Raw genomic sequence first — 13,227 nt, 5'->3', positions numbered from 1 at the left:
CAAACAAAAAAAACAAAAAACGATGAAAATAAATGTAAGCATTTGGTATAGATGACAATTTATGACCTGAATATTTCACACTTCCCCTGGGAGATTAATAATTGGTCATATATTAATAGATACTTGAAAGATTTTGTGTAAACAATGAGTAATGTAATTATATTTTGACTATATTTGATTTTACACATTCATAGTGTTGTGAAATTAATTAATGCATAATAATTGTGATAATCGTAGTACAGTGATTATTTCTCTGACAATAATCGTAGCAAGAAAATTTGTAATCGTGACATCCCTAGTCTGCAATAATCTAAAGTAACTATTCTGAAGACAACACACTCACCTCTTTGAAGACGCGTAAGTCTGCGACACAAATCACCACCCTGACACGGTGATCGTCCCTCTGAGAGGAAAGACTTAGAGAATCTGCAGAGTGGACATCTATGTAAAAAAAAAAAAACAGAGAGCATTTAAGAAATAAGAAAGGAAGATAGAATCCCTATAGCATGTGTGACAAAGGGCGAGGAAGTGAGCAACAACAACAACAACAACTTGTCCTGTATTTTAAGTGCTGTGTCATCATGTTTATGACATTGGTAAAAAAAAACAAGAGAAAAGAAAACATTGCATCTGTGTATTTTCAGGGAACTGTACCTGAGCTGCTCCCCTCGCTCATCCCCCTGCTGTAGCTTTTGGGCATTGGCATTGCCACCGACTGTCGAGGTGATGAGCTTCCCAGCGCCGTGAGACCTGAGGACTGTGAGACAGAGCTTGAGGGTCCAGGAGATGGACATGGGGACAGACCGCCTGTCTTCAGCTGGTCGTTCTCAGCCTTCAGGTTCTCCACTGTCCTCTACACACAACATCGCAGAGAGTTACCGCACTGTTCGTAAATCACAGTGTAGGAGTAGTAATAGTGTTCTGTCAACTGAATGAAATTATAGCACTGAAGGTAATATTTGAGTTTCACACTCAAACTATCATAAAAATGACAGACCACGTAACTAACTTTTATGCTACTCATAAATTACTAGATGAACCTTGGCGTGTAACGTTATAAGAACAACGGCTGCTCATACATCAAAGTCAGAAAATATGAATTTAAAGTTGCATTTTTAGGAAAAAGGAAAAAACTAAACAAAAACATGAATCAAATTTTGGCATCTTTATCACCAGCACGAGAAAATTTGTAAACTTAAATGAAAAGCAAGATATCACATGTAGGGGAGAGTGGGGTGGGTTGAGCATAGGGGCAAATCCGGATGTAAATTAGCATTGCTGCTATAATCCGGCACATTTACATGTTTTTATATGTTCATTGATGTGCACTGCCCCACCCAAATAAACAAATAAAGTAAAGTAAAGTTGAGCCACCCCTTGTTGTTAGGAAATCATAAGAAAAATTGAGAATGTGACAAAATATTTAGGAGGAAGGACTCATTTCATGGAATCTGTGAAAGTAAGAACCCCATGAGTGAAGTAGTTAAACATTTATGTCCAAAAAAAAACATTTTTCACTCTTAAAAGTGAATTTAGTCAGTTATAAGTTTCATGGTAATTGTGTTTACACCAAAAGAGATCATTATAAATTTGTTTTATACATGAGTTGTAGTATCTACTGTATGAGCTACAACATGAGGTAGTAAACCTAGCATGGAAGTGCACCATTTTAGCTGTGGGGACTACTAGAGTCAATATCGTAGCTCTGGGGTAAGAGCCACCTGCCCAATACACTTAATGAGACCTTTCAAAGAGAAAGATGAGGGATTATTCCCAAGATGCCAAGTAATCACAAAACTCCCCAAACCACACTGAGTTGGCGGCTCAGCGATGAGGTCCCAGCAGTTTGTGTTGACCTGCAACCTGGACAGGTGGAATATGGAGTAAAGGGGGAGGTGGGAGATGGATGGAAGGGAAGGAGGGGGGTGGCTCAACTTACCCTGCTCCTATGCTCAGTTTACCCCATATGAACATGCTATATTGTCAAAACAGTTATGTTTACACTCTGTTTGTTTGTAGGCATGCACAACATAATGACATACAGTATATGCAGATATATTAGTTAGCAACAAAGTGGCTCATCTTACCCAACTCTCCCCTACCTGCATGTTGTTCATGGCCTCCTGCAGCTGCTCCAGCTGATGGGCGGAGCTCAGAGCTTCCAGGCGGATGTCCGTCAGCTTCCGCTCCTTCTCCCACAACTCTGAGCGCAGCTCCGTCACAACCTTCTCCTCCCCCCCGTCACCTGCTTCACCTCCTTCACACAGTCTGGAGACATTCAGATCACATAAGACTACATGTGAGAACTGAAAGCAGCAACACTCAGCAGACTGACCACCAAAAAGTCTTTTCTTCCTTGATGTCGGTCCACAAACTTAACAAAGAAGCAGCAACAACGTTTACAGAAAGTTTAGAATCCAGTGAAATTTCAAATACTTCCTGTGGGAATTCACTATCGTGTCAGTTCAAAAGATCAATGTAGGCAGACAGAGGTTTACCCGGATGATGATGCAGATGTGGAGGATTTCATCGTCGATGAAGGATTGTCACCGTCATGGCGGACCTTGGGGGATGAAGGTGCAGAGGATTCTGGGGTGGAAATCTCCTCGATGTCAGCATATGGTCCTGACTTGCCCTTCTTACTGAAAGCCTTGTTGAAGGAACTGCGTAACTGTTCAGGGAAGAAATGAAACACAGACACGAGGGACATATTTGTAAACTTAATCTACAACATAAGTTTTCATCAACATTTTTTTCCCATTAACTTTCTGAAACAAACTCTCTCTTGTCTTCTCTATATTCTTCATTCATGTCGCCACAAAGTCTTTTTTGGGACGAGCAGTAGAAGTGAATGTGCAGCCCTAACTACTCATGTCAGTGTCAGTCAACAATGTTCACAGAGTGCATACAAACAGTACATGAGGTGTGTGAATCAGATGACAACAGCTACCAAATACAGTCTGTAAAAAGTGTCTCAGTTTAGAGCCATTTCATTGAACTATTTGATGTCTGCAGTGAAATGGCTTGCAGATTATATCAATACATAAAACCATGATTCCATAATTCAATTTTGCATTTTAATATGAGCAGAGCATGGTATGAACCAATTTGGTGGATCAAGTTAAAAAAGACACGGATGACAGATAGTTTCCAAACGTTTCACAAGTATGACTCATAAAGTGCATGCAGGCTGGAGAAAGGGGAGGGGGTTTATTTACTGTAGCAACGTCACTCACCTCAAAGACCTAAAATAAAAAGCAGGGCAGCATGAGGGAGAGACCAGAGTCATACTTAACAACAGATGTGGAACAAGATTAGAAGAGAGAATCATGCATGTACACATGCAGGAGCACAAACTGGGACAGCAGTCGACTTTTTAACATAACAAAAAGTGATATTACAGTAGCTCACAGCACACCTACATGCTAAGCCAATACAAACATATATCCTTTTATTCATGTATTATTTTACATTTCTTTACTTATCAATTCATGTTTCAATGTCTCATACTTACTGAATGTCTGGTGTGTAATTTGTCTGATTATTTGGTGTTATGAAACATTTAACAATATCAAATCTAATGAGCAGAATGTATCATTCATCTGTAATTTTTTCTAATGATCTGAGCAAAGAAATCTGATTCACAAACCACTGCACAAAAAAGTCCTTTATCAGCTCTCTGATACAGAGAAACAGTAGTCAGTCTGCTTCTGCCTGTGAGTCCTCACCCAGCTCTTCTTCTTCTTCTTCTTGGCCTCCTGCTCTTTAAGACTGCCCATACTTGAGTGGCTTGTGGTGCTGGTGAGGCTGGAGATGCTTTCTGAGGAGTTCTGCCGGTTGATCAGCAGCTCTGACAGCCAGGAGAGGAAAGAACGGATCAGGAGGGGGAAGTTTTTTAAATTCCTGCCTTTAGTCACTGCATATGTTTGCTTTGTTCAACAATCCCCTCCGTACTCGTATTCCCTCGGGCTCCAAGTACCTTTAGGTGTGATGTCTGGATTGCTGAGAGCCCCCTGAATGATTTCCTGGGCCTCTGTATTTTTGGCCTGCAGAATCTCGATGGTGTCCTTCAGCTCAGTGAGCTCGGAGTCCTGAAGAGGTGAAACATAAACATGTATTCATGTTAGCTCTCGGGCTGGTAACTGAACCAAGATTCTTCAGATTCGAGGTTTGTGGAATGTCTATCTGCTTTCAACGAGGATGACAGGTTGCGTTGAGTGGCTGATGACAACATAGGAATCCCATCATGCAGACCTCTGACACACATCTCATTACCAGAGCAGCAATGTCACCTGGTAACTTGCCTTTCACTCACAAGATCTAATAGATACTAAAGCTGTTGAATAATTATCAGTCTAACAGTGAATTGTCATCATGTATTTTGTGAATATGTCTTCAAGTGTTACAACCTTTTTCTTTAGGTTTTCCCTCATATGTAAAAGGAAACTGTCACAGGTGGTATATCATTCATTAGCGTCGTATATCACCATGATACCTTTTGCTCCGAGGAGACAGACAGGGTCTGCAGGCGGGCCGTCATCAGCGCCAGGCTCTGCTCAAACGCTGCTACCAGATTTGCCTTTAAGAAAAAGACGTGGTGGTAGAAGGAGGCAGAGAGAGAAAGACAGAGACAGTGGGGGGGGGGACAGCATACAGGTATGAGTCACCAGCTGAATCAAATCGGTCTGCAGTCTCACACGCTCACAGCACATCAAGCAAATGGCTTTCTCCGTCTGCTGGGAAAAGAGGGAGGGGATGGGGTGGTGGACAGCTGTGGATGATGTCAGAGATGAAAGAGGACGTTAGGGTAATGGTGGTGAAGGAGCAGCGGTGTGGCACTGGCCCACAAACCTCCTCAACCTCTTGTACTGTAGCATGTTTGACCTTTAGTCTTACACTGTTCCTGCTGGTGACGGCGTGCTGGCTGACACTAGCACATGGATTTAGTCAAGAAATTATTTTGAGCCGTCTTTATGAGGCTTTATTTGCAGTTTTCTTTTGGGTCGATAATTCAGGAAAATGACTTGTGTCTTACAGTCCATTGTGTGATTGAGTTTTCTCCCCTCTTAATTAATTTTTCTTCATTCCTTTATGTTGAATTAGCTTTCTTAAAAATCATGTTTATTTAAATATAGAATAGAAATTGCTAATCACCACTCTGATTCTCTGTGCATGGTGTTGCTGAATAGCCAAAACAGCTTTTTTTTTTACTAATTTAAAGTGTGTTACATCACCAGTTAGTCCTTATCTTAGAGTTTGTTTGTATTATGATTGCATTTCTCTCATACACTCAAATCCTAAAAGTTACTATATATCTAAAACAGGGAACATCTGTAAATGGGACAACAGATGGAAATTCTGGCTCATTTACAATTCTGTATGTCTTGTTCATGAACTTGCACTGTCCCACCCAAATAAAATTGAATTGAATTTGAATTAAAACAAACAGGAATACCCATTGTTAGACTGAAACAATTAGTTGATTTGTAAAAGATACACAACAAATGTATGTAAGACCTGGTGAGTGGATTAAGTGAACTCTAGTCAACATGCTTCAGTGTAGGCAGTGAGGGTTGACTCTGCCACACCCTGAGCCCAACAGAGATGTGTGACAGCAAGTTGCCAGCTTGACGTTCCACTCAGAATCATGAGGAAGCGACAGAGAGCGCTCTGGTAGCAACAGTCCAACAAACCTGGCCTAGCTGCTACACCCAGCATCCAGAGGTGCGGGTCAGCGGGAGGCAAGCAGGGGGCAGCAGCGAGTCCAGCAGTCAACACATCCACCAGTGTAAGAGAGAGGGACAGGAGTGTTAGGGGCGTGATAAAAACTTCTCATAAAGACACACAGTCAAACAGTCACTTCATGTTCAAAAACATTCAGGTTAGTTGATAGTTTAGCAAAGCCAGTGAGTAAAAATGTGAGGCACAGTGGGGAAAGTTGGAAAAGGCAGGGGTGGGAAATTTGCTAGGAAAAGATATGAGTGCTGAAGGTTAAAGGTTAATTGGGGGTCCACCAAGATAACACGGCTGGAAGGATTTACAAAAGAACAAGAACTGGAAGCATGGCATGTTTGTTGTAAATGCTGGGTATGGTTAATAATATTATAATATTGTGTGATGGGTTGCACCTTACTCTCTGTATAATGGGCAAAACAAGCTTTATCAATAGCAAGTACAAGCAGTATCTAAAATCAACTCATGTGATCTTCATTTTGGTGGGTGAACAAGGTTTTACACCATTTCCCCAACATCTCACCCTCATAAAAATGCAGGGTGGTAGACACCAGAGGCACTTAAATGCCCACTTGAAAGGATTTTATTTACATTTTTGATCAATAGCACTGTGACAAAAGATCTGTCGCGCATCCAAGTCGTTAAGAAATTAGTTTATGTAACCAGAAGAAAAGATATACATACATTAGCAGAAAGCTGCATGGTCAAGTTGGCAACCTTCTCCTGGGAGGATTCCAGCTCACGCCTCAACTTGCGGATTTGCTGTGAACAAATTGCAAAGGAAGTCTGAGCATCGTGGGACATCGTAATAAACAGCAGCACAGACAGAAAGGCGGTGCTTTTAATACTGGTTTTGGTAATAATATTGCAACAGTTGGGTGTGTTTTGTGTTTCACGGATGAAAAAAACACAAAAACAAATGTGCAAACAAAATATTAAAGGCATTGCTGCTCAACAGAACACATTATTATTCACAAACAAGTTCAAATACATAGCAAACCAATAAGAGATGTTATAGCAGTGGGATGACAGTGGATTTTCACCATTCTTCTCATGCACTGAGCATTTTATGAGATCTAAAAAGGTTTTCATTAATGTTAGCAGGTGGTGCTCAAAGAAAAAAGAATACCAGAGATAAAACAGAATGAACTGAGTTATGAGCTTCTGAGATCACAGACTTATGAAACACTGATAAGAACATCTGATGGATGGACCTGTTTCAACAGGAAATGACTGACAGATGACACAGACAAAAAGGATGATGCGAGCTGAACAGTTGACGGCACGTTGGCCTTACCTCCCCTTGTATCCTCTCCTCATTCTAACGAAGGCATGGTGAAAGCAAGTAAAACATACATACCACGTTTTAAGAGTTTGATGATGACAGAATTACAACCTTGAAATTGCTACTAAATAATCAACTGTATGGAAACCAACTGTAGAGATGTAAAGATTGTTTCATTTGATCATAGAAGTCTAACAATTATTTGATACAATTTGCCTGTATTGACTTGACTTGGTCATTATTTCAAGCTGTAAAATTCTAAATTAAATCTAAATCTAAATCACATTTGACAACAGTGTATTAAAACTGAAGACAAAAAGAACTAATCTCCAGCAAAAGCAACAAATAAAAAAAATATCAATTTGAACATAAATGGTTGTATCTTCTCACCGAGGAATAGTTGGATGAAGCATTGGATGCCAAAGACAGTACAGAGCCATGTACTGCAAGAAAGACAAAGTGGACATCAATATCTTAAAGAATTGAGGAATATCATTCATATAAATCTGCCTACAGTTCCTGCTTTCTTCTGTCACAAATAAATGCCTACATTGTTGCACAGTATATCTCTATATCAACAGGCATAATCACAGTCAATATTTAAGATCACTACTGGTGTACACAAACCTTTGCAATAGTATCAAAACACATTCAGCACTTGAAGGTTATGTTATGACTGTATGTGTTTAGAATGTGTACTGTAGGCCTCCCACTTATCTGACAGTGCACAGTCTAAGTAGGTTTAGATTATTGGTGAGAGGTTTCTTCTTATGTTTACATATGGATTACATATGGTGCTTTTAAATCCTTGAATAACTCCCTATTAATCCATAATGGAGGCACAGAGGCTCCACTCTACTGCCATTGTTCATGAAAACAAAAAAAACATTCAGACATTTTGCTTCAGAGTGAGCGCACTGGTTTGTATCAACTGAAGCCATGTTGCCATGTTGGGAGACTCCCCTGGGGAGAGGCCACTTCAGTAGGCTCACCATCGTCCCCGGGTTCACGGAAAGACCCGGACCGCATCATGCTTTTAGGCCGGTCAGCCAGGGACATGCTGCTGCCCAGGGGGGAGGTGCCATACAGATCACAGGCTGAGTCACTCGGGGGCCCGATGCTGTTGGAGCGCGATATCCTCGGGGAAACACTGGAAATTGGGGCAACTATGACAAAAGAGAGACGTTTAATAATTTAGTGAGTGGCAGTGTAGCATGCACACACACACACACACACACACACACACACACACACACACACACACAGAGTACGCCTACACCTAGGTATAGCACCCCTATTCTGATGACTCAGTGAAAGGCAACACTATGGTTCCACAACAGTCAAAGAGATAAATATAGTCTGACATGACCCCCTATTGCCTCCATCTCCTGCATATTTCAGACTTCAGCTCAAGCCCATATGTGTGCAGATATAGAATAATCATGTTCACATGTCACTTCCTGGTTCTATTTGATAATAAACTACAATATATGTCCCCCCACTCAACTCCACTTCGATATGACACACTGCTTTATTGACGAGTTGTGTCAACATTTTTTTAACTGTAAAAACTTCGTTGGACTCTTCCCTCTGACTCAACTCAGTCTGGCTGTCCACAGTAATAATCTACGATAAGATGGACGGCTTATCAAACAACTCCAGACTCATTAATTCAGAGCTCAAACACAGAGTGTTTTTAGAACTTGGCAGCCAAACAGAACAGGCAGACTCACCCACGTTGGTGAGAGGAGCCTTGCCAGAGGAGGGGTGGAGCGGGCGGGTGGGAGAAGGCAGCTGAGGGGGGCTGTCGCTCTCTGTCATGCTGACTATGGTGTGGGAGTGACGCCTTCCCGGTTTGCTTCCTTCACTCTCTGACAGACTCGAGCCGTAGCGTCTGAAGAGAAGAGAGGTCACTTTAACTTCAAACAAAGACGATACATCAGTGTGAAATTTTTTGAATAGATACTTGGATGTTAATTGTTTTGACGTACTCTAAGCCTTTCTTCGGCAAAGTATTTCTGTCTGCTTGCAAGCTGTGAAGAACAAAATAAGAACATTATTAACAGAGAACAAGCAGTCAGTGTTAAGAACTTTAATAAATATAGCATGTTTCTCAGGTTTCTATGCAATCACTGTCATTACGTCTTGATGTAAGACCTGCATAACTGTCGTAGACATCTAAAGGCTTTGGATTCCAGTCCTTTTTGTACATGCAGCCCATATGGCACACTGGTCGCTTTCATACACATAGCGTGGGATTGCCTCAGAGTACATTTCCTTTGGCAGGAAATACTTCAGGTCATCTCCACTTTGACAAATAGAACATTTTCCACCGGGTTCCAACACTACATCTTCCACATGACAGCTCAGGCTCCCCATGTGCAGGAGAGGCAGCTGCCAAGAAAACTTATAGCGCAGTGTTGAAGCACTTGCTCAACTTGACATTACATTTCATACGCTGTTCATTGCTAAGATACATGCAGTTGGTTCTACTGTTAATACTGGTTTTGTTTATGAGAAGACAGAAAAGTGTTTCTGTTTAAACCCTTGATCCAATGTCATTTTTCATTTCTGCCCCATGATGGATTTAGGGGATTAAAAGTTCCTGGGCCCTGTGGATTCCCTGTTATATTTTAGAAATTGCTACATTGTGCAAGAAAATGTTAAATCAATGAACGATAGGAAACAAAATTCTGTTTCCAGTGGTTCAGGGCCTTTGTGTTGTTTTTACACCATGGGTAAATTCGAAATTGTCCGTTGATTGCCCTTTGATGCCTACCCAAATTAGAGTTGTTACAAAATATCACATAATTATGACTAATGAGATGAAACTACCACAACAAGAGTGGCTTTATTATTTATTTCCTTCTAAATTAAGATGGTGTGCTGATCTGTGATCTTGCCCACAAACCAAAACTATAATTTTGTAATTCTCAACAACAATGTAGTACAGTGGTTCTCAACTGGTGGGTCGGGACCCAAAAGTGGGTCGCGGACCTGTTCTGGATGGGTCGCAGACAGCTGGGCAAAAAACGTACATATTTAATGCACATGTGATGTTGGATATATCTTTTATTTTGAAATATAACTAGTGGAGGCTGGTCCACAGAGTCAGAGGAGGTTGGTCCTCCTCTATTTTTGAGAGGCAAGAGGAAGATCAACATATTTTTAATAAAGAGTAACTGGTTGAAATAAACCATTACCAAATCATTTATAATATATTTATACAGGTTATATTATATAACCTATTTTGAAAGGCACACGACAATGGCACATATGCAGGTGCAATGGTCCTCCTCAGTTTATTATTATTTGCTCTGAATGCAAAGATATCAGTTTCTTATTAATGTGGCCTGAATGCAGTGAAAATACCTTGTTTTGTTTTGTGGGTCTTTATTTTGTGCAATTTGTTATTTATTCACTTCTGTGAACATGCTCTGAATGCAGAGATGCATTAGAAGTCAAATATATCATTTTGTGCAGTTTGATATTTTTATTCAATTACATGCAGTTGTCATGGTCCTCCTCAGTTTCATTCATGTGCTCTGAAATGCACTTTGCTCAATTAAGAGCAAAATTCGTTTTTAAAGGCTTTTTTTTTTAAATCTTGGTTTGAATTCTATAAAAGTGGGTCGCGACTTAATGTCCATGGGAAAATGTGGGTCCCAGAGTGAGACTAGTTGAGAACCCCTGATGTAGTACATTAATGACAAGGAAACATGACAGAATCACTGAGAAGAAAAACATAGACAAAAAAAATCGGGAGCATGGACATTATGTATTTGTGAGACTTGCCTGTCTGTGAGGTTGAGGGAGGTTCTGCTCCCAGCGCCCCAGGTTCCCGTACCCCTCTCCTCCTTGTCACGCGTCTCGGTTGTGAGAAACCTCGTGCTAGAGGGTACGCTCATCTGGAGGGGCAGGGACTCCATGCTGCGGTGCATTCCGGTCAGTTTGGGATAGAGCAGCGGCGATGCGCTCAGGCTCAGGCTTTCACTGGCGTAGGAGCTGGGAGAATCGATGTGGAGAATGGGCGCCGGGCTGGGGGTGAGGCGCGCTGTGTGGGAACCAGCCAAGTCCTGAAGCTTGGAGTACGGCGGGACCTTGGGTGGGAGGTCCTGGATGGTCACGCAGGAGTCAAGACTGTTGGAGTTGACCTTGTCTAGGTGAGCCAGGCTGGGCGGACGACCCAGAGACTTGGTGTTCAGCATCCTAGGAATTGGACAGAAGAAACTAGGTCAACCAACTAGTGATGACTGTGATGTTGTGATTAATGACACTCAAAAATGATCACTGGATGTGGATGTGTGTGATATGTGCCACTCATATCCTGTCTTTCATCCAAACATTGAGAAAATAAATCTCCTGCTACTGTATATACCCAGACAGAAAAGTTGTGGCCATAATTGACAAAGTTTTGAAACAGCTGTCTCTAAGAAGTCTCTGAGATGTCTGCCTCCAAAATTCAAGAGCAACATAAATCCAAACAAACAGCGTTCTCATTACTCGGGACTATTTCTCTGGTAGAAAGTTGTTTTCGAGGAGAAACTAATGAAAGTAAAGTAACTGGGACACTGTTTCAGAGAAGAGATATAGCTGTTGAATTTTTTAGATGACATTTTTCAATTCTGTGGGCACCACAACTGCAATTTCATTCCAAACCATTTAACTAGCGTGACAGCAGAAATCAAGGGAATATACAATAAATCTGACACCGCAGCTTTTTTTGTGATTTAGGTGAAATGACTCTTTGAAGTAGTGTTTTAATGAGAAACCTTGGTGTGGTGGGTGATGACAGTTCAGGGTATTTGCTGCTGCTGGTCCGTCTGAGGCCATGAAGTTTCACAGTGGACTCTCCTGTGGACTCAGACTGAGTGTCCTCTCCTTTCAGAGAGCAACAGTCTATGTCTACGCCCACAGCCTTGGCCTTGGCTCTCTCCTTCTCCTTCTCCCTGTCTGTTTGGTTCACTGGGCCGCTGCTGGTTCGACTAGACATTTTACTACTGCAGCTACTGGGCTCTTTAACCCTGGGGCCCGTGGAGGCGATGGGCACAGGTTTCAAACTCAGCAGACCGGGGTCGATGGTGCTGCTGATGGGCCGAGCTGCGGGGCGACCGATCACGCTGAGCGTGCTTGATTTGGCCGGTCGAGGCAGGCTGCGGTACTGAATGCTGTTTCGGGCGTTTGGCCCCAAGAAGCTCTGCTCGCTGCTGGCATCGAAACTGTTCTTCCGACCCGAGGGGGGTCCTCCGCCCACAGGCTTCACAGGGATGCCAGATGACTTGGGGGTTTTCCCCACAGTGGCAGAACCACTGGAGATGGTGGCGCCCCCTGCTGTCATAACAGTGGCGGTACCAGTGGCTGTGGGCTTCTTGTAACCGAAGGAGGCTCCGGCGGTGGGTTTCACTAAACCGGACGGGGGCTTTCGGTGCTCTCCGTGATGATCCCTGCCAGCGTCAGAACGGGACCGCTGTAGACCAGCAGTCTTGATGGACATCTTGGATTTGTCCAGTGGCTTCTCACTTTTAGGTGCTGCATAAAGAAAGAAAGAACAATATATAGAGAGAGATGAATAACAACATTATGACAGTTGTGTTCACAACCGAGAGCATTTGTGTGATGAGAAGGAGCAGCAAGAAAGCACTGGCTGCTTGGTTTGGCATGTCGTCACCCCTCAGCATGGGGGACCGACTGGATGAGCTGATGAGTAGGTGAACCCAGTAAATCTCAGTATACAATAATAATGACTTTAATTTACATAGCATGATGAGACCCAAGGTCGCTTTACAACAACAAAATCAATAGCAAACACGGACAAACAAATTAGCGGGCAAAAGCCTGCAAGAACAAGCGGCTTTTCAGCATTGATTTGAACCAGTCCTGAGTCTGTTCTTGACAAATTGCCAGAGGGAGCGAGTTTCACAGAGTGGGAGCTGCCACACGGAAGGCCCTGTTCCCAAAGGTGTTCCTGCTGGTGGAGAGGAGACCCAGGTCAGCAGACCCCTGTGAGGGGTGGTGAACATGAAGGAGGTCTGTTAAGTGTTGAGGGGCAACAAACCCATCATTTCTCTTGAACTTAAAAGCATCACATAAAGGAAAATATACATATCATCCAAGCCTTTACAGCTGGGAGGCGATAGAAGCAAGGAACATCTGTGTTTACTTAGAGTTTATGTACTCATGACATCAAGTGTGACTCACCAGCAGACTAC

At 42.4% G+C, this 13,227-nt stretch overlaps 1 protein-coding gene across 1 annotated transcript in view; it reads right to left on the bottom strand.

Moving 5' to 3' along the window:
- Positions 1–13,227, bottom strand: part of nav1b (neuron navigator 1b) — a 98,813-nt gene that overhangs the window by 7,982 nt on the left and 77,604 nt on the right. The window contains exons 9-24 of the mRNA XM_085777039.1: positions 11,791–12,547; positions 10,814–11,227; positions 9,010–9,051; positions 8,752–8,912; positions 8,011–8,184; positions 7,409–7,461; positions 7,031–7,054; positions 6,418–6,495; positions 5,694–5,702; positions 4,496–4,579; positions 3,980–4,091; positions 3,729–3,850; positions 2,499–2,671; positions 2,103–2,268; positions 655–853; positions 344–441 (exon numbers count right to left, since the gene is read on the bottom strand). Of these exons, the coding sequence (XP_085633165.1) occupies positions 344–441; positions 655–853; positions 2,103–2,268; positions 2,499–2,671; positions 3,729–3,850; positions 3,980–4,091; positions 4,496–4,579; positions 5,694–5,702; positions 6,418–6,495; positions 7,031–7,054; positions 7,409–7,461; positions 8,011–8,184; positions 8,752–8,912; positions 9,010–9,051; positions 10,814–11,227; positions 11,791–12,547 (2,666 nt within the window). The remainder of the gene's footprint in view (positions 1–343; positions 442–654; positions 854–2,102; positions 2,269–2,498; positions 2,672–3,728; positions 3,851–3,979; positions 4,092–4,495; positions 4,580–5,693; positions 5,703–6,417; positions 6,496–7,030; positions 7,055–7,408; positions 7,462–8,010; positions 8,185–8,751; positions 8,913–9,009; positions 9,052–10,813; positions 11,228–11,790; positions 12,548–13,227) is intronic.

The sequence above is a fragment of the Trachurus japonicus genome, chromosome 5, assembly GCF_045865225.1.
Source record: "Trachurus japonicus isolate A0001 chromosome 5, Traja_1.0".
In the NCBI taxonomy this organism is placed as follows: Eukaryota; Metazoa; Chordata; class Actinopteri; order Carangiformes; family Carangidae; genus Trachurus; species Trachurus japonicus.
Note: the sequence above shows the minus strand (reverse complement) of the source record. Positions and strands in the feature narration are given on the sequence as shown.